Source organism: Drosophila bipectinata, chromosome XL (genome assembly GCF_030179905.1).
Source record: "Drosophila bipectinata strain 14024-0381.07 chromosome XL, DbipHiC1v2, whole genome shotgun sequence".
Taxonomy (NCBI): Eukaryota; Metazoa; Arthropoda; class Insecta; order Diptera; family Drosophilidae; genus Drosophila; species Drosophila bipectinata.
The window spans coordinates 6344225-6360462 of record NC_091734.1 but is presented as its reverse complement, the minus strand read 5'-3'; the positions used below and the strand labels follow the sequence as shown (position 1 = coordinate 6360462).

Sequence of the window (16238 nt, the reverse complement as noted above, 5' to 3'; positions counted from 1 at the left end):
CCTTAAAAACTAGGTATTTATTATTTGGAACAACCTCCGTCCCATCATTTCCGTTTGCTGCCATTATGAAGAACGACCTTGACCGCAGTGGCAATTGCAAGCCCAGTGCCGCCCCAGCTCCCGCTTCGGCGCAACCGCTCCCATTGGCACTCTCATTCCCAGACCCAGACCCATAGCGGAGGAGCAGAGGTGAGCCAGGCCATGAATGAAGCAACGCCGGCGGCAACATTGTTGAATGGAGCATGGAAAAGCGACGATTCCGAATCTGTAATGAATCTGTAATGCAAGCGCGCATTTTCACAACCGGCGACGTCTCTCGTCATCGAAAAGTGGGTGGCAACTTTGCTGGATCCATTGTTAGTAGTGGGCTTGCTTTGGCAGCATTTAATATTAATGCTCAAATCCGATGACTTGGATGGGGTGAATGCACGCGAGAATGCATTACCTACTTGCGAGGGGGGGGCACAGCCTACTTCATCTTTTCAAAATAAATCAAATTAAAAACCTCCTTTGAAATGGAAACCCTTTTAAGTTTTATTATCCGCCGAGGGCATGAAAAGTAACCAAGTAATTTTGGCATGCTTATAAACAAGGTGCCCCCCTTTAGTTAGGCAGCCCGCCAGCCAGTTGGGCAAGCGGAAGCTATGCTGTTTAGCCAACGGATCTGACGACTGGTCACGATCGGAGATGACAACATTTTTGATTGCCAGTTAAATTATAATTCTTGGCTAATTCTAGACGACGGGCTGGGGGCCTGTTTGATTGATTTCCCATTGTGGCCGTTGTGATTTACGGTTAATGGCTTATTGTTATTGGCCACCAGGGTCAGATCTTGGATATACCATCCCCGGCGGGCAGCTCGTTGCGCTGGATATCTGGACAGCTGCTCATTGGTGTTACACAACAACAAATCGACGACATTTCCTTACGATTTATTGCTCTTAACAGACATAAACAAAAAAAATGGGATGCAGGAACGGGGTGTTTAGTATTTCAACTCCTTGGCCTTGTCGGCGGCCCCTTCGTCCAATAGCTTCAGTTCCGCCTGCTGCTTCTCCGGCCGGATGACCGTGTAGTAGTGGTAATAGCGCATGCCAAGAATATACGTTCCGTAGAGGGTCACTCCGATGCAGGCATAGACGGCGCCGCGGTGCAGCTTGTCCAGCAGAGAGTTGGCGTTGATGGGTTTCTTCTGCATGGCGGAAATCCAGGAATTCCCGTCTTTCTAAAAAGGGTCGTCTGTTTTTTTTTATTCAATCAGATAAATAGGGAGGAGAGAGTGGCCAAAGGAGGTAGCGGATGTGTTATCGATAAATTTAGAACATCTTCGATATTTACTTCAAAGAATTTTATGTTTTAAACTGTTTCAGTCTACTGGTTATTAAATTCAACATAAACTAAAACGATTTTAGTTTATGTTTCAGTTGTTTTATACACATTTGTTGGTTTTACACCACCATCCAAATTCCAAAAATCGTTATCGAAATAGTGTAGGTTCCCTACATCGCTATTAGGCCATCACCAGAGATCCACACGTGTTGACAAACTCTATTGGAAAGGAATTGTGAAATTATTGCGTTTCGAATTAACCAGGACTAAATGGATCAGGACTACGAGGGCGTCAGTCCGCTGGGCGGCGGGGATATGATCAAGAGTGGAGTCGCCAACACCATGATCCTCTGCTGCGAGTGTGGCGTGCCCATCCAATCGAATCCGGCCAACATGTGCGTCACTTGTCTGCGCAACCATGTCGACATTACCGAGAACATACCCAAGCAGGCGGTACTGCACTTCTGTCGCAACTGCGAACGCTACCTCCAGCCGCCGAACGAATGGATCCAGGCATCCCTCGAGTCCCGCGAGCTCCTGGCCGTCTGCCTCAAGAAGCTCAAGGGTCTGAAGGAGGTGAAACTGGTGGACGCTGGCTTCATCTGGACCGAGCAGCACTCGAAGCGCATCAAGGTGAAGCTGACAGTTCATGGACAAATCACCGGAGGCACTGTACTGCAACAGGTATTCGTCGTGGAGTTCACAGTTCAGAATCAGATGTGCAATGACTGCCATCGCACTGAGGCCAAGGACTTTTGGCGCTGTCTGGTGCAAGTGCGCCAGCGGGCAGAGAACAAGAAGACATTCTACTATCTGGAGCAGCTGATTCTCAAGCACAAGGCCCACGAGAACACACTGGGCATCAAGCCAGAGCACGGTGGTCTGGATTTCTTCTATGCCAACGAAAACCATGCCCGGCGCATGGTAGACTTCCTACAGACTATGGTGCCCGGCAAGGTCACCACCTCGAAGCGTCTCATCTCGCACGATATCCACAGCAACAACTATAACTACAAGTACAACTGGTCCTATGAGATTGCACCGGTATCCAAAGACAGTGCTGTTTGTCTCTCCAAGAAGCTGCGCCATCAGTTAGGAAACCTCTCGCCTGTCTGTTTGGTAAACCGTGTCTCCAGTAGCATTCATTTGATTGATCCCCTGACCGCACAGATTGCAGAACTCACTTCACAGGTTTACTTCAGGTGGGTATCCGAATTATCCTTGCTGCTTTAGAGGATTAATGATTAACTTACTTTTTACAGAGCTCCCTTTGAGGCTATCTGTAATCCCAAACAGTTGGTGGAGTATGTGGTGATGGACATTGATGTCATCATGGAGAAGGACCGCAAAACCTATCCTGGACAAGGCCAGATATCTTTCAAGCACGCTCTTTGCGACATTTGGGTGGTGCGTTCCTCGGAACTGGGCATCAACGACAACCCCATTCACACACGCTCCCACCTGGGTCATCTGCTCAAGGTTGGCGACTCTGTGATGGGCTACAACACCGGCGAGGCGAACATCAACGACCCAGAGTTCGAGAAGCTGTCGCCCGAGCAAGTTCCCGATGTGATTCTTGTGCGCAAGCACTACGATCGCCAAACGCGTCTCAGCCAGCGCCTGTGGAAGATCAAGCATCTGGCAGCCGAGGCAACAGATGAGCGCAGCAAGCACGACTACCACGAGTTCCTCGACGATCTGGAGGATCATGAGGATCTGCGTGGCCAAATCAATATCTATCGTGACAGCAACAAGACGGCGCCCATCGATCTGCAACCTGGTGGCAGCGATGTTCCCCAGATTAATCTAGAGGAGATGATGGAGGACATGACGCTAGAGTGCGCCGACGATGAGATGGGCGAGGAGGAAGGGTCCGAGGAGACCGAGCCACAGTTGTAGTTTGTCTATTAATGTAGCTTCTTTTTTTTAATCTTTTACCCATGTATGATCTGTACATAACTCTATTAATTAAACAAGAACACTTCCTTTGGGAGTGGGTGTACTAAAGATGTACCCAAGTCTTTTCTACTAGAGGCCCAGCTGGGGCTTCTCCTTGAAATAGATGACCTCCTCACAGTCGCAGCAATGCTCCGCCTCCCAGTCGAGCAGCGCTTCCTTCACAATTGGCAGGATGTGCTTTCGGGTGGCCTGCACGTTGTCCTGACGCAGGAAACAGCCGCCCATGAAGTGGGTTTCCACGTCGTGAGGTCGCAGTTGTAGATCCGGATCGCGGGACTTCACCAGAGCCTGCCTGACGCGATCTACCAGCTGGCTCTGGGCGGAGAGAGAGATAAGGCCCACGTCGCGCTGTACTTGGCCGTCTTTGGGGTTCACATACATGCCCAGGATCACTAGGAGATTACTGTTTGCGGCGAACTCCTTCACAGCCTTCTCTGCGCCGCTTTTGTCCACAAAATCCCTTACGAGAATGGGCATTCCCGCGAGGGGAACCTCCTGACGATCAGTGGAAAGCATTTTCATATCCTTCCGCAGCACTTCCGTCAGCTTGAGCTTGCTGATGTCGGCTCTGGCGGCCACCAGTTCATCAAACAGCCGAGGACGCTGGTCCTCGGCCAGACCCAGCTCCAACTCCAGGTTCTGCACCATGCGCTGGTCTAGCGGACCGAATCTCTTGGCAGTTGGCGAAAAGTTGATGGTATCCAGGACAATTGTGGCATGGAGTAGCTCTGCTACGTTACGAGATCGTGGCTCATTCTGGGCCAAGTAACGCTCCGCGACCAGAGTGGCACAGGAGCCCACGGTGGGGTCTATATTCTTTTCACAGCTGGCGGGCAAGAGTTTATAGTTTGGAGCACCATCATCCAATGGCCTGTGGTCCAGGATCTGCGTCACATTTGGCGCCAGCGAACTCACATGATGATCCACGAGAATAACGCTAACATCGTGGGTCATCTCCTTGGGCAGATCATCGCGGAAGAGGAGAACCGGCTCAGATATACCACACTTGCCAAACATATGGCCTACTTCGGTTTTCAGGGGATAATCCCGGCGAGGAATGTTCAGCACTGGCACATAATCGTGCTCCCGATACCGCTGGGCGTAAATAAAGGCCAAGGTCATGGCGGAGACGGCCGAATCGAGGTCACAGGATTCATTACCCAGCACTAGATGCAATTTCCGGTTAGGATGTGACGGTACAGCAGCCCAAGCTGCCGGGGAAGCCTCTGTCAGATGCTGAAAAAGAAACCCTATTAGTGTTTGGGTCCTGATTGGGAACCAGGAGATACTCACCCGACCCAAAGTGGTCCGGACTTGCGCCAGGTAGCGCTGGAAACACATTATTCCAAGTGCAGACCCCACGGTGCTCTCGGAGAATGAAGAAGACCCGGAAAACTCTCCCGAAACCGTAGCCGCGAATTCAACAGTTGCTTCGATAGGCAATCAGCTGATTGAAGCTCAAAAGAAAGCTTTGTGTTTTATGTTATTTTTTGGAATAATATTTTATGAATTATACCTTTTAAATATTCTTAATATTTTTTAGATAATATCAAGGAAGAATTTTTCAAAAGTCACAGAAAGGCTATGTGAGCAGAAAAGCAATGACCTACTTTGTTTTCAAGCAAAATCTATAGAATAGTGTTAATCAGTTCATCTTTAATTATATTTCTTATCAACATTGAAGATTAAACGGCTTACATAAACTATTTACATATTCTCTTAAGCTGACACTCTTGTTTTGCTTTGTGAGTCAGATGATTTTAATAATATATATTTAATTTATTTACAATTAAAGAGTGATGTTTTCAAATTAGCTGTCTTTTGCGCCAAAAAAAAGTCAAAGCTTTTTCGATATCGATAACTTTTGTTATCGCCGGTAAAACCAAAACAAAATAAACTTTAAAGTCAGTATTCCCGCCTTTTGAGCCCAAAATTGACACCACTGCGTGATCTTAACACAATCTTGATGGAGGGCTCTACGTCCGGGCCAAGATTGAGCAACTGGTAGTTCCTCAGCAGCTGAATCACCATGGTTTTCATCTCCAGCAGAGCAAACTTCTGGCCAATGCAGTTCCTGGGACCCGCGGAGAAGGGAATATAGCTATAGGCCGCCAGATTTGATGTCTCTACATCCAAATGTCGTTCGGGACGGAAAGTGAGGGGATCTGGAAAGAGTTTCTCGTCGCGGAGGAGCTGCCAGAGCAGCACAACTACATTAGTTCTGGCGGGAATATAACCGCCATCTGGAATGGAAGGTAATACCTGTTTTGAAAGGCTTATTTTTTTAAACATGACACTTACCTATCACCAAATCTGCTTCCAGAAACCGGGCCACCGCTGGAATTGGCGGATATAGACGCAGTGCCTCCTTAACCACGCAGTTCAAATAAGGCAAGGCGGCGAAATCCCCGTAGACCACTTGCTGCTCCAAATCCTGGCCATAATGCTGCTTCAGCTCCTCGAACAGTCTTTGTTGCACATCCTCATTCCGAGAGAGCAGATACAAACAGAAGGAAGCTGCCGAGGTGGTGGTGTCGTGGCCCTCGAAGATGAAAGTATTGACCTCGTCGCGGATTTGTCTGTCCGTCAGAGGTTGTCCTTCGCATGTGGCCCGCAGCAGTGTATCCAGGAGGGCATGGTGTTTCCCCGTCTTAGGATCATTCGCATGCTCCTCCAGCAACTTGCGGCGCTGCTCAATGATGGTGTCGGTGAACTGATGTAGGCACTGTACGCCCTCGATTTGCTTCTTGTAGCCGCTGGGCCAGAACCAGCGGAAAAGGAAGAGTGGCAGGAGATTCGGCCGCATAAACCGAGTGGCCAGGATGTTGGTGAGGCTGTGGATATAAAATAATACATTATATTCCAAGTGTACAGTTCTAGGATCTCTTCTTACTCTTTCACCGCCTGAACCACCTTGGAATCGGCATCCTTTTGCGCCTCCACTCGAATACCCATGGCTGTTTCCATTATGATATCCAGCGCTGCCAGTCCCGCGTAGGGATAGATGTTCACCACCTGTTGTCCGTCAGCCAGAGGCTCCAGTCGCTGCACCAGAACCCGGCTCTGTCTGTCAAACACCTCCACGAACTGCTCCAAGATGCTGAAATGAAACGTGGGCGTTATGATCTTGCGCATCGTGCGCCACTCTTCGCCACGACTGAGGAGCAGTCCATTGCCCAGCCAGCCACGGAGGGCGCCGTACAGAGTGCCCTTCCTCAGGTGCTGCTGGCTGTGAAGCAGTGCGTCCACATACTGCGGCTCGGCAGTGACCACCACACAGTGTCCAAAGACAGTGCCCATGAAGCTGCGTCCAAATCGCTGGACATATTCTGCGAACTTTACATGTAAATCTAAGAAGAATAAATAATTAAGAGAATAGGATAATGAGATGTTGATGCCTACTGTCCGGCTGAAAGGAGCGCATCTGCCAGGCGGATCCCACCACTGGTATGTTGGAGACATGTGGCACTACACCGCGCAACGGATGTCGCAGCTCCTGTACCGCCAACTGTATCAGCCAGGCCACCACGCGGGCCACAAGAAGTGCCAGCAGCCAGGCCACTAGCATGTTGAGTCCACGGTATCAGCTGGAGGAATGCATGGACCCACTTGGCGGTTATCACTAGTACCACTAGCTCCACTAACGCGGATTAACCCAAGCGGCGATAAACCTATTTATACAATGCCACCGGACATATATAGCATATAGATGGTTTATGTAAGCAATGCGATTCAAATAATGCGCCTCTGGTATGCGCGACAAAGACGGCAGCGATGATGGGGCACCAGGTGAAGCGAGAGGCACAATCCCAGCGAGAAACAGCTGGCCGGCCAGTCGGTACTAAGTGGAAAATCAATTAAAAAAACAGAAACAACAAGAAACATTGTTTAATGACAAGGCCCGTTGGATAAGAGAGGGTACCCAGATAAGGTGGAAAGTAAACTATTCGTGTACTCATGGGTACACCTGGAACTGGGTTAATAGAGATAACTCTAGTTTTAATGAATACTACTTTGATTCATTTAGTTTATATATTTTAAATGATGATACGTATCATTAATGGTTTTAATGACCTATTAGAAACGGTCTACAAGGTCCACGAAAACTATCCACCTTTTTGTGGTAGAACCTCCTTTAAATTATAATTATAACTCGGATTTTTTAAATATTTACATTGAAGTTGTTTTTAAAATCGATTATAAGACTTTAGCTCTAAAATTTACAATTCCCTGAGGTCAGCTTGACTTTAATTCATCATTTCAGACACTAAAATCTTTCAGATCAATCCTCTCCAGCTGCGGAACGTGGTTTCAGACCCAAATGTATGCCATTAGCGGACCGCAGAACGATGTTCATGGAAGGACGCGGATCAGGACCCAGGGGGAGAAGCTCAAAGTGACGGAGGAGCTTACTAATAGTGCTCTTCATCTCCAGCATGGCAAACTTCTGGCCAATACAGTTCCTGGGACCCGCCGAGAAGGGTATATAGGCAAAGGGGTGAGTCTGCGGCACATCAGCCTCAAACCTCTCCGGTCGGAACTCATCCGGCGAGTCAAAGTACTCCGGATCGCGGAGTAACACATAGATTCCCACGGTGAAATTAGTACCAGCCGGAATGCGCTTGCCACCTGTGGGGATACCAGTATATAAGAGCAAGACTTCAGGGACATTCTAGAAGGCACACTTACGTATTTCCACATCCTCGGCGAACCAACGACCGATCATGGGTACTGGCGGATGCAGGCGCAGGGACTCCTTGATCACATTCTCCATGTACTTCAGCTCTCCCAGGTCCCGCAGCGTGACCGGTCTCTGAGTATCGTCCCCCAGGATCTCGTGTATCTCCTGGATGAGGCGCTTCTGGACCTCCGGGTGCCGCGAGATCTCGTACAGACAGAAGGAAATGGCCGAGGTGGTGGTGTCGTGGCCCTCAAACATGAAAGTGTCCACCTCCTCCCGGATATCCTCGTCGCTCAGTGGCGCTCCATCGATGGTGGACTGCAGCAGGACGTCCAGGAGGGCCATGCGGCGCTTCTGGCCCAGATCATCCACCAGTTCCAAGGAGGAGCTCGGGTCCTGGGAGCTCACCAAAGTCTGTCGCCTCTGCCGGATGATGTTTTCGGTGAAGTCGTGCATTATCTTAATGGCCGTGTCCTGTCGCTTGGCCTCCTTGGGCTGGACCAGACGGAAGATCCAGTCAACGCGCTGCCAGGCATTGATGAACCGGGTGATCATGATATTGGTAACACTGTGGGATCGGATAGTTTTATTAATAAAGGATTAAAGGAACTATAGAATCATACTTACTCATTGACAGCCTGGACATAGGGTAGATTGGGATTCATCTGGGCATTAATCTTGGTGCCCATGGCGGTCTCTGGAAAAAGAAGACATTATTAATAAATAGATGACTCGATAGGACTTCTTCTTGGACCTCACCTGCTATAATATCCAGAGCCGTGAGGCACACCACCGGGAAGATATTGAAGGGAGTCTTCCCATCCGCCTTGGACTTTAGTTTCTCCACCATTACAGCACTCTGCTGATCAAAGATCTCCACAAACTGCTCCAGAATCTTAAAGTGAAACGTGGGAGTGATGATCTTCCGGCGTCCGTGCCATTTCCTTCCAGTGCTCATTAGCAAACCCTCTCCCAGCCAGCAGTGGAGCAGTTTATACAGATTATTCTTGGTTATATGCTGCTGGCTGCTCAGGAGGAACTCAATATCCCTGGGATCCGTCGAGAAAACGGCCAACTGATGGATGACCCAGACCTTGTAGATTCTACCATATTTGGCCTGGTTCTTGGCCACAAAGTCCATGATTTCTAAAGATAAGATTTCGGATTAAAATAAATGAATAAACAGAGTCAAGTTCCCAAAGTCCATCAAGATAAAGTTTAAACTTTCATTTAAAGAATAACGAGAATATCGATAAGTCTATCGATAAATCATCTTATATTTATCTTATACTAGATATTTTTTAAAGCTTCGTTTTGGATTTCGTATTAATAGTTCTTTTTAAATAAAATCCACTCATAATTATTAATATTATTTATTATTTAAAGATTAAAGCACATCTGGAGAAGACTCACGTTCAGCATCCAAACCGCGGTACATGAGAACATTGCCCAGAAGGGGCAGCGGTCGGGGACCCGGCATGTAGTGCAGCATGTCATTGCGCCGCTTCCTCCAGAGGTAGTCCCAGAGCAGCAGTGCAGCAAACGCCGCCAGAAATAGGCCGATAACACCCCACATTATGTGCAGCAGACGACGGGTGATCCACGACTGAAATCAGAGCACGTCCACCTCCACAGACTCACTCTATTGCACTGACCCTAATCTCCGTCGCTCTCAATCTTGTTTGAACACACCCCCCCACTGGCTTGGAGATCCCCAAGAGACAAAGAAAGAGAGCCATAGAGAGCTAGTCTAGCCTCTAAGAGAGCCCCACACACTTGAGGGCGCTTATCGATCTCCGAAGCGGACTCTGTCGGGGGTGCCAAGAATCAGGCGAAAGTTTTGATGGCTCGGATATAGTATATCTCTAATCTAGATTCTATAGACTGTTCAGTCACCATGAAGTTCATAAAATTAAATTCACGGGTCATGCTTAGTAAGCGGTTTTCGAAATTCTATATAGAATCATTATATTGATTTTCTAAATTGGGGGGAAGTCACTTTAGAGATAATCGAACTCTACCTAATAGAGTTCCTGTTGTTAAACATGAATGAACCATTTTATAAATTAATAACGAACCCAAAAACTATTAACCCTGACATCTAAAATAAAAGATTTAATTGATTTTTATGGTCGACTGACTAAAAGTATTGTTATTTTTATTATCAGACATGTAATGGTTTGTAATTCCAACCACAAGATAGTCCAATATCTCGATAATCTCTTGGTTATGGGTTGGGTTTGGCCAAATCATGATTACCAGGCAGGGGGAAACCCTTATCAGGCATACCATATCATGCTTAGTTAGCAAATAAAATTGTATTGGATTTAAAAAATAAAGACAAACATAAAAGAACTAATATGTTCTAATATTTTGATAAAGATAATGTTATCTTAAGGAATTCCATTTAAATGGCTGATCTTTATCATAAAAATGCACTTTAATCTTGGAACTTGGAGAAACGATTTGTAAAAAAATAAAAACATATACTATAAAAGTTAGTAGTTTATTTATTTATAGATTAAGTTTAAGTTACTTGAGAGTATATTTGTAATTTAAGTAATTACTGCATTGAGAGACCCAGTTAAACTAGTTTTTCCAAGTTCAAGATACTAGTTTAAGAACTGAGAAAATAAATCTATTCTTAAGTAATTATATTTTATTTTATTAACTTTGTTTACCTTTAGTCTCTATCTATTAAACCGTTAGCCCCCATAAAATATGAATACATGATAGAGCGGGAAAAGCTTCATCATGATGATGGAGGGGTTTTCCAATTCATTCATAAATAAAATACAAAAAACCCATTTAAAAACTAACCTCGAATAGAGTTTTTAAAAAAGAAAAAACTATAAATGTATATAAAGAGATATGGGAATCATAAAATACCTAATTTTTATCCCAAATTTTGGACCTCTTTACCTTGGTTGGGTGACAGCAGTCCGCTGATTATAGTGACGCCTTATCGCAGCCCGGCTCCGGCTACAAAACAGGGCCGCCGGAAAGCGAAACCAGCCAGTCTGTCGCAAAGTTCGCAATCAGATAGAACCGATTTCCAGTTGGTAGTCACAATGTATTTGGAGCTCTTCGCACTGCTGGTGACGGCCGTCCTCGTCTGGGATCATCTGCGCAATAAGCGCCACAACCAGATGTTTGCCGCCGCCGGATTCAAAGGACCCAAGCGTTATCCTTTGGTGGGCAATGCCCCCATGCTTATCAACGAGAATCCCAAAAGTAGGTTAACCCATCAGTCTATTGTCCTTCAAAGTATAATCTTATAATTTTATCCATTTAGCTGTTTTTGATCTTCAGTTCCGACTGATCAAGGAACATGGCAAAAATATCCAAATTCAAATGATTGGGGAACGCGGATTCATGACCGCCTGTCCCAAAATGATTGAAGCTATCATGAGCAGCCAGCAGACCATCCAGAAGAACAACCTCTACGGTCTGCTGGTTAACTGGCTGGGTGATGGTCTGCTGCTGAGCACCGGAAAGAAGTGGTTCCATCGCCGCAAGACCATTACGCCCGCCTTCCACTTCAAGATCCTCGAGGATTTCGTGGAGGTCTTCGACCAGCAGAGTGCCATCATGGCCCAGCAGCTGTATAGCCGGGCGGACGGCAAGACGGTGATCAACATGTTCCCGGTGGCCTGCCTCTGTGCCATGGACATCATCGCCGAGACGGCCATGGGCGTGAAGATCAATGCCCAGCTCCAGCCCGACTTCCCCTACGTTCAGTCGGTGACGACGTGAGTATAGCCCACATTTTAAGTCCTAAACCATGTCCTTAATAAATGAAATGAAAAATATCCTTTCAGTGCCTCCAGCATGCTGGCGGAACGCTTCATGAATCCCCTCCAGCGTGTGGACGCCACCATGAGAATCTTTTATCCGAAACTCTTCGCCAAGCTGAACAACGCCGTCAAGTCTATGCACGATTTCACCAACAAGGTGATCACAGAACGCAGAGATCTCCTCCAGAAGTCCATTGCCGAAGGCAAGGAAGAAATCTTGGTGAACGATGTGGGTCAGAAGCGACGCATGGCCCTGCTGGATGTCCTCCTGCAGTCCACCATCAATGGCACTCCCTTGACGAACGAGGACATTCGCGAGGAGGTGGACACCTTCATGTTCGAGGGCCATGACACCACCACTAGCAGCATAGCCTTCACCTGCTATCTGCTGGCCCGCAATCCGGAGGCTCAGGCTCGCGTCTTCCAGGAGATCCGGGACGTGATTGGCGATGACAAGTCCACGCCGGTCGACATGAAGATCCTGGGCGAACTCAAGTACCTGGAGATGGTGATTAAGGAGTCGCTGCGACTGTATCCCTCGGTGCCGATGATCGGACGCCACATCAACCAGGACACCATGTTGGGTAAGTCCAAAGGGATTATTCTTCCAAGGAACTGGATTTAAAATGACATTTTCCCTCCCCACAGATGGCAAGCTTATTCCTGGCAATTCAGATATCCTTATCCTCATCTATCACGCCCAGCGTGATCCGGAACTCTTCCCAGAACCACTGAAATTCAAACCGGAGCGTTTTAGTTTCGAGAACAAGGGCGAGATCAATCCCTTCGCCTACACACCCTTCTCGGCGGGCGCGAGGAACTGCATCGGTCAGAAGTTCGCCATGCTGGAGATGAAGAGCACCATCAGCAAGCTGATCCGGCACTTTGAATTCCTGCCCCTGGGCGAGGAGGTCAAGCCGGTTCTGAACGTTATCCTGCGCTCCACTACTGGCATTAATGTGGGCATCAAGCCGCGGGTCTATTAAGAGTATTATTTATGGGAAATGGGTAGTTTTTAGTTAAAAAATTCTGTAAATATTCCAATAAAAAATCAAAAAGATAACTGATTTGAATGGATTCTATATATTAGCTTTAACCGTCTCAAGATACAACTCAAAAAAAAAGTAGGACTTTGCCTCGATGGGGCTGAGGACTTTAGTCCCAGGAGTACACCTTGCCGGGAGTGGGCAGCTTGCTGGTCGATGCCTTAGCTGCGCCGGCGGCTTCAGCCTCCAACTGCTGCTGTTGGGCCACCAGATCGATGGGGGGAATCACCTCGCGGCGACCATCACGCTGGCAATAGTAGTTGGCCGATAACAGGTGCGAGGGTCCATCGGGGAGCACTGGCTGGGGCTGGGTGCGTTCAGCCAAACCATCCTCGAAGCGCAGCGCCAAGTTGTGCTCCCGCTGTAAGGCAAAACGGTGGATTGGTCACTGAATCTATTTCCATCTTACATAACAAAGAGTTCTCATCGTTCTGGGCTTCAGAACTCAAACCGCTCGGTATACTCACACCCAGGAGGAAGGCCCGAAGGCGCTGGAAGAAGGGAGACACGTCACGGCGCAGGGCAGACATCCTAAAATCCGGGAGAAGACTTTGAATTAGCGGTGCGAAATCACAAAATACTTCCAATTGGCTCCCTGCTATCAGCTGTTTGTTGTTTTGGCTAGAGATGGCCCAGTGGTAAGACTGGCCCTAACTCGATAAGTCTATCGATTTTTTCCTAAAACTTGGTAGTCGGTATAACGATGTCACATCGATGTTGCTTCCAGCTCTAAAAAGTTTGCATTTCAATTTTTTTTTTTTATATTGCGATTTCTGCGCACGTGCAATAACAAATAAATGCTCTGGAATTGAGAGGCGGACTGTCGGATAGCGGATCTGATCGGCAACATGGATCAATTCTCGCACGACCTTACGCTGGCCCTCGAGGAGACCTCGCTTATGGACAGGGCCAGTGGCGTCGGTAGGTGGGGCTCGCGTCGCAGGACCCGTTCAACGGGCAATTTGCGTAAGTCTCATATCTCCCAGATGGTTCCCTCCAGTGTTTTTCCCCCAGCTAAGATCCTTCTGCTTCAGCCTGTGCTCCCCAGCCTACAGAGGATTCGTCGAGTAGTCCCACGGACTTGAATGCCTTGGGCGGCCACCATGGCCACCACCACCATCATCACCACCCAAGTGCCAACGTGGATGGCCTGGACACGCATAATTTAAAGCTGCCAGCCAGCGACTCGGATGAAAAGGCAGCTGCGATGCTGCCATTGAGGTTGCCTTCAAAGTTGCCCCTGCGCATGGGCGCCCTAGAATCGGATTCCCTAAACGAGACCACCTTCAGCCCAGCCAGGTGGGCAGCTCAAAATACTTTTTAACATACTGTAATTTAATCCGCCCTGTCTTTTAGATTTTACAAACCCAATTCACGCCGAAAAAGAAAAATCAAACGGATGTCCATGGAGTTTGAGTTCAGCAAAGATGCCACGCCTCACTGCTTCACGGAATCGCCATTGCAGCCGGGAATGCTCGGTAGTGGCACCGCAACCGGAACTATACGTAAACGTTTGCTTAAAGTCGATGGACACCATCGTTCGCATTTGTTTTTTTGTGGCAAACGTAAACGTTCCAATCGAGACCGGTATCACGAACACGACACCGGTAAACTTTTCTCACTGCAACTTGAGCAGCAGCATGCCCAGCACAATCAGGCCGAGCACCAGCAGAGAATGCGTCCGCGTAGCTACTCCTCAACATCGAAGCCCTTGAGCGATCGCCTGTTGCCGCTTAATAAGGGACTGCTCTCGAAGATTAATCGCATGGCTGCCCAGGGACAGCAAACCAATCAAAAGACTGACAACAAGGATAAAGAGAAGGAGGAGGGCCACATGGAGGAGATGGAAGAACTGCCCAAGGCGAAAGATGTGCCCGGTGAAAATAATCTTATTGACGAGGTTTCCACTAACCTGGATTCGTTTAAAATGGATACCATTGTGCCTGTGACCGATATCGATGCCCTGCTGCTTAGCTCGCCGCCATCTGCTCCACGACAGCACTGCAAAAAGTCTCCGGGGCAGGTGAAGACTCACGGGCATCGTCGCCGTCGCTTCCAAACTCCGCTGGAAGCTCAATCGCAGTCCATGGAGTGCAGCGAACTGTATGACTTTAGCTCCAGTTCATTGAGCTCCAGCTCGGATAGCGAGGCAGAAACCGGTGGCCATCGTCGCCATGATACGGATCGCGAGGGCGACGACGAGTTGACCGACTGGCCGGGCAATGAATTCGGTCCAGGAGCTCGCTACGATCCCAAACGGAAGCTGACCAAGAAGTCGCTGCTGCCACAAATACGCTCCGATGACACTATCGGCGAGGATGACACTCTAATGTCGGGCACAGAAGCCGGGGCAAGTGCAATGGCCGAACCTGCACCACCGCCTCCGAAATCTCCAGCTGTCCAGCTACCGGAATCTCTACAGGACTTGTCACGCTCCGAGCCGATTGAGATTCAGAGTGCTTGCTCGGAAATGGAAACCAATTCGGCAGCTCCGCGTCAAATCGAAAGCGAGATGTCCGGCGAAACATCGAATCCTTTCCTCTCCTCGTCGCCACCCGGTCAGGCTCAGGGACAGGAGGTGCGCGAAATACGTGCCGGTTGCCGGCGCATCAATGGCGAAAGACCAGGGTTTAGTATCAAGTCCGGAGTTAACGAGAGACTGGCCAAATTCTTGCAGGATCCACGACAGACCCAAATTCGGTTGCCAGACATCGAGCTATACGAGCCGGATAGTTTGTCCAACCTGGCCACGCTCTACTCCCTGACCATGGCCATGGAGCAGGGCTGCACAGTGCTGACAAAGACCAGGTGGGTGGGAAATCCTTATAATCCTTAAGCATAATCTCATGTATAATTGAAACTTGTAGGAACACCACCCAGTCGGTGAGTGTGGATCATAATCAGAGGGGAGGAGGTGCCCTGCAACCGCGTCCCGATCTCTTTGGAGACTTTAAGCGTCGCTGTTATGGCGAGGAGGATAACCAGGAAGACCAGGAACTGCAGCAGTCAGAGAAATGAGACATGGCCTTCGACAGTCAGAGGAAGGCGAAAAATGACTTGACCAATCCCCAGCGGCATAAACTCATCCCACGGAGTACAACTCCCAGGGACGTACGCTCGGGTGGAAGAACTCGATAGAGACCTAAAACCAGACAGAAATAAGAGCTTTTAGCCTGTTTTTTTTTTTTGTATGCTATTGTGAGACATATGTTGTATCGGTCCGTGTATATAGGGATTATTAATTGGAATTTTTAGGACGAGACTCGTGGCTGGGTAGTCTCGTCACTGTACAAAATATTAATTTTTAACTTGTTCCATAAGACGTAACGCGAATGCGGAGATAATATAATTATTAAAAAAAAATATATATATGTGTGAGAATAACCGAAGGAACATACAAGTCTTTCAATCTTGAAGGGATTTGGG

The 16238-nt window shown here is 48.1% G+C and overlaps 8 protein-coding genes across 8 annotated transcripts; 3 read left to right on the top strand and 5 right to left on the bottom strand.

Annotated features, from left to right (window-relative positions):
- Positions 1-916: 916 nt before the first annotated feature.
- Positions 917-1284, bottom strand: LOC108124823 (uncharacterized). Its single transcript, XM_017240672.3, has one exon. The coding sequence runs from the start codon at positions 1196-1198 to the stop codon at positions 986-988; it is 213 nt and encodes a 70-aa protein (XP_017096161.1). The 5' UTR covers positions 1199-1284; the 3' UTR covers positions 917-985.
- A 75-nt stretch (positions 1285-1359) lies between these two features.
- Nmd3 (60S ribosomal export protein NMD3) lies at positions 1360-3338 on the top strand. The gene is made up of 2 exons (XM_017240665.3): positions 1360-2531; positions 2592-3338. The coding sequence occupies exons 1-2, from the start codon at positions 1600-1602 to the stop codon at positions 3226-3228; spliced, it is 1569 nt and encodes a 522-aa protein (XP_017096154.1). The 5' UTR covers positions 1360-1599; the 3' UTR covers positions 3229-3338.
- On the bottom strand, positions 3223-4859 carry pn (exopolyphosphatase prune). Its single transcript, XM_017240667.3, has 2 exons — positions 4582-4859; positions 3223-4524 (listed from the first exon to the last, which is right to left on the bottom strand). Exons 1-2 carry the CDS (start codon positions 4627-4629, stop codon positions 3358-3360), a joined length of 1215 nt encoding a protein of 404 aa, XP_017096156.2. The 5' UTR covers positions 4630-4859; the 3' UTR covers positions 3223-3357.
- A 65-nt stretch (positions 4860-4924) lies between these two features.
- On the bottom strand, positions 4925-7011 carry Cyp4ae1 (Cytochrome P450 4ae1). The gene is made up of 4 exons (XM_043209970.2): positions 6691-7011; positions 6182-6638; positions 5590-6122; positions 4925-5531 (listed from the first exon to the last, which is right to left on the bottom strand). Exons 1-4 carry the CDS (start codon positions 6854-6856, stop codon positions 5194-5196), a joined length of 1494 nt encoding a protein of 497 aa, XP_043065905.1. The 5' UTR covers positions 6857-7011; the 3' UTR covers positions 4925-5193.
- A 290-nt stretch (positions 7012-7301) lies between these two features.
- Cyp4d2 (Cytochrome P450 4d2) lies at positions 7302-9622 on the bottom strand. Its single transcript, XM_043209968.2, has 5 exons — positions 9383-9622; positions 8729-9115; positions 8597-8666; positions 7978-8537; positions 7302-7917 (listed from the first exon to the last, which is right to left on the bottom strand). Exons 1-5 carry the CDS (start codon positions 9543-9545, stop codon positions 7571-7573), a joined length of 1527 nt encoding a protein of 508 aa, XP_043065903.1. The 5' UTR covers positions 9546-9622; the 3' UTR covers positions 7302-7570.
- A 1376-nt stretch (positions 9623-10998) lies between these two features.
- Positions 10999-12818, top strand: Cyp4d14 (Cytochrome P450 4d14). Its single transcript, XM_017240666.3, has 4 exons — positions 10999-11203; positions 11265-11721; positions 11791-12350; positions 12415-12818. The coding sequence occupies exons 1-4, from the start codon at positions 11041-11043 to the stop codon at positions 12750-12752; spliced, it is 1518 nt and encodes a 505-aa protein (XP_017096155.1). The 5' UTR covers positions 10999-11040; the 3' UTR covers positions 12753-12818.
- Positions 12819-12830: 12 nt separating this feature from the next.
- On the bottom strand, positions 12831-13449 carry ND-B14.5A (NADH dehydrogenase (ubiquinone) B14.5 A subunit). Its single transcript, XM_017240671.3, has 2 exons — positions 13280-13449; positions 12831-13173 (listed from the first exon to the last, which is right to left on the bottom strand). Exons 1-2 carry the CDS (start codon positions 13340-13342, stop codon positions 12922-12924), a joined length of 315 nt encoding a protein of 104 aa, XP_017096160.2. The 5' UTR covers positions 13343-13449; the 3' UTR covers positions 12831-12921.
- Positions 13450-13505: 56 nt separating this feature from the next.
- LOC108124814 (uncharacterized) lies at positions 13506-16205 on the top strand. Its single transcript, XM_017240663.3, has 4 exons — positions 13506-13778; positions 13847-14111; positions 14169-15620; positions 15680-16205. The coding sequence occupies exons 1-4, from the start codon at positions 13661-13663 to the stop codon at positions 15828-15830; spliced, it is 1986 nt and encodes a 661-aa protein (XP_017096152.1). The 5' UTR covers positions 13506-13660; the 3' UTR covers positions 15831-16205.
- The last annotated feature ends 33 nt before the right edge of the window (positions 16206-16238 follow it).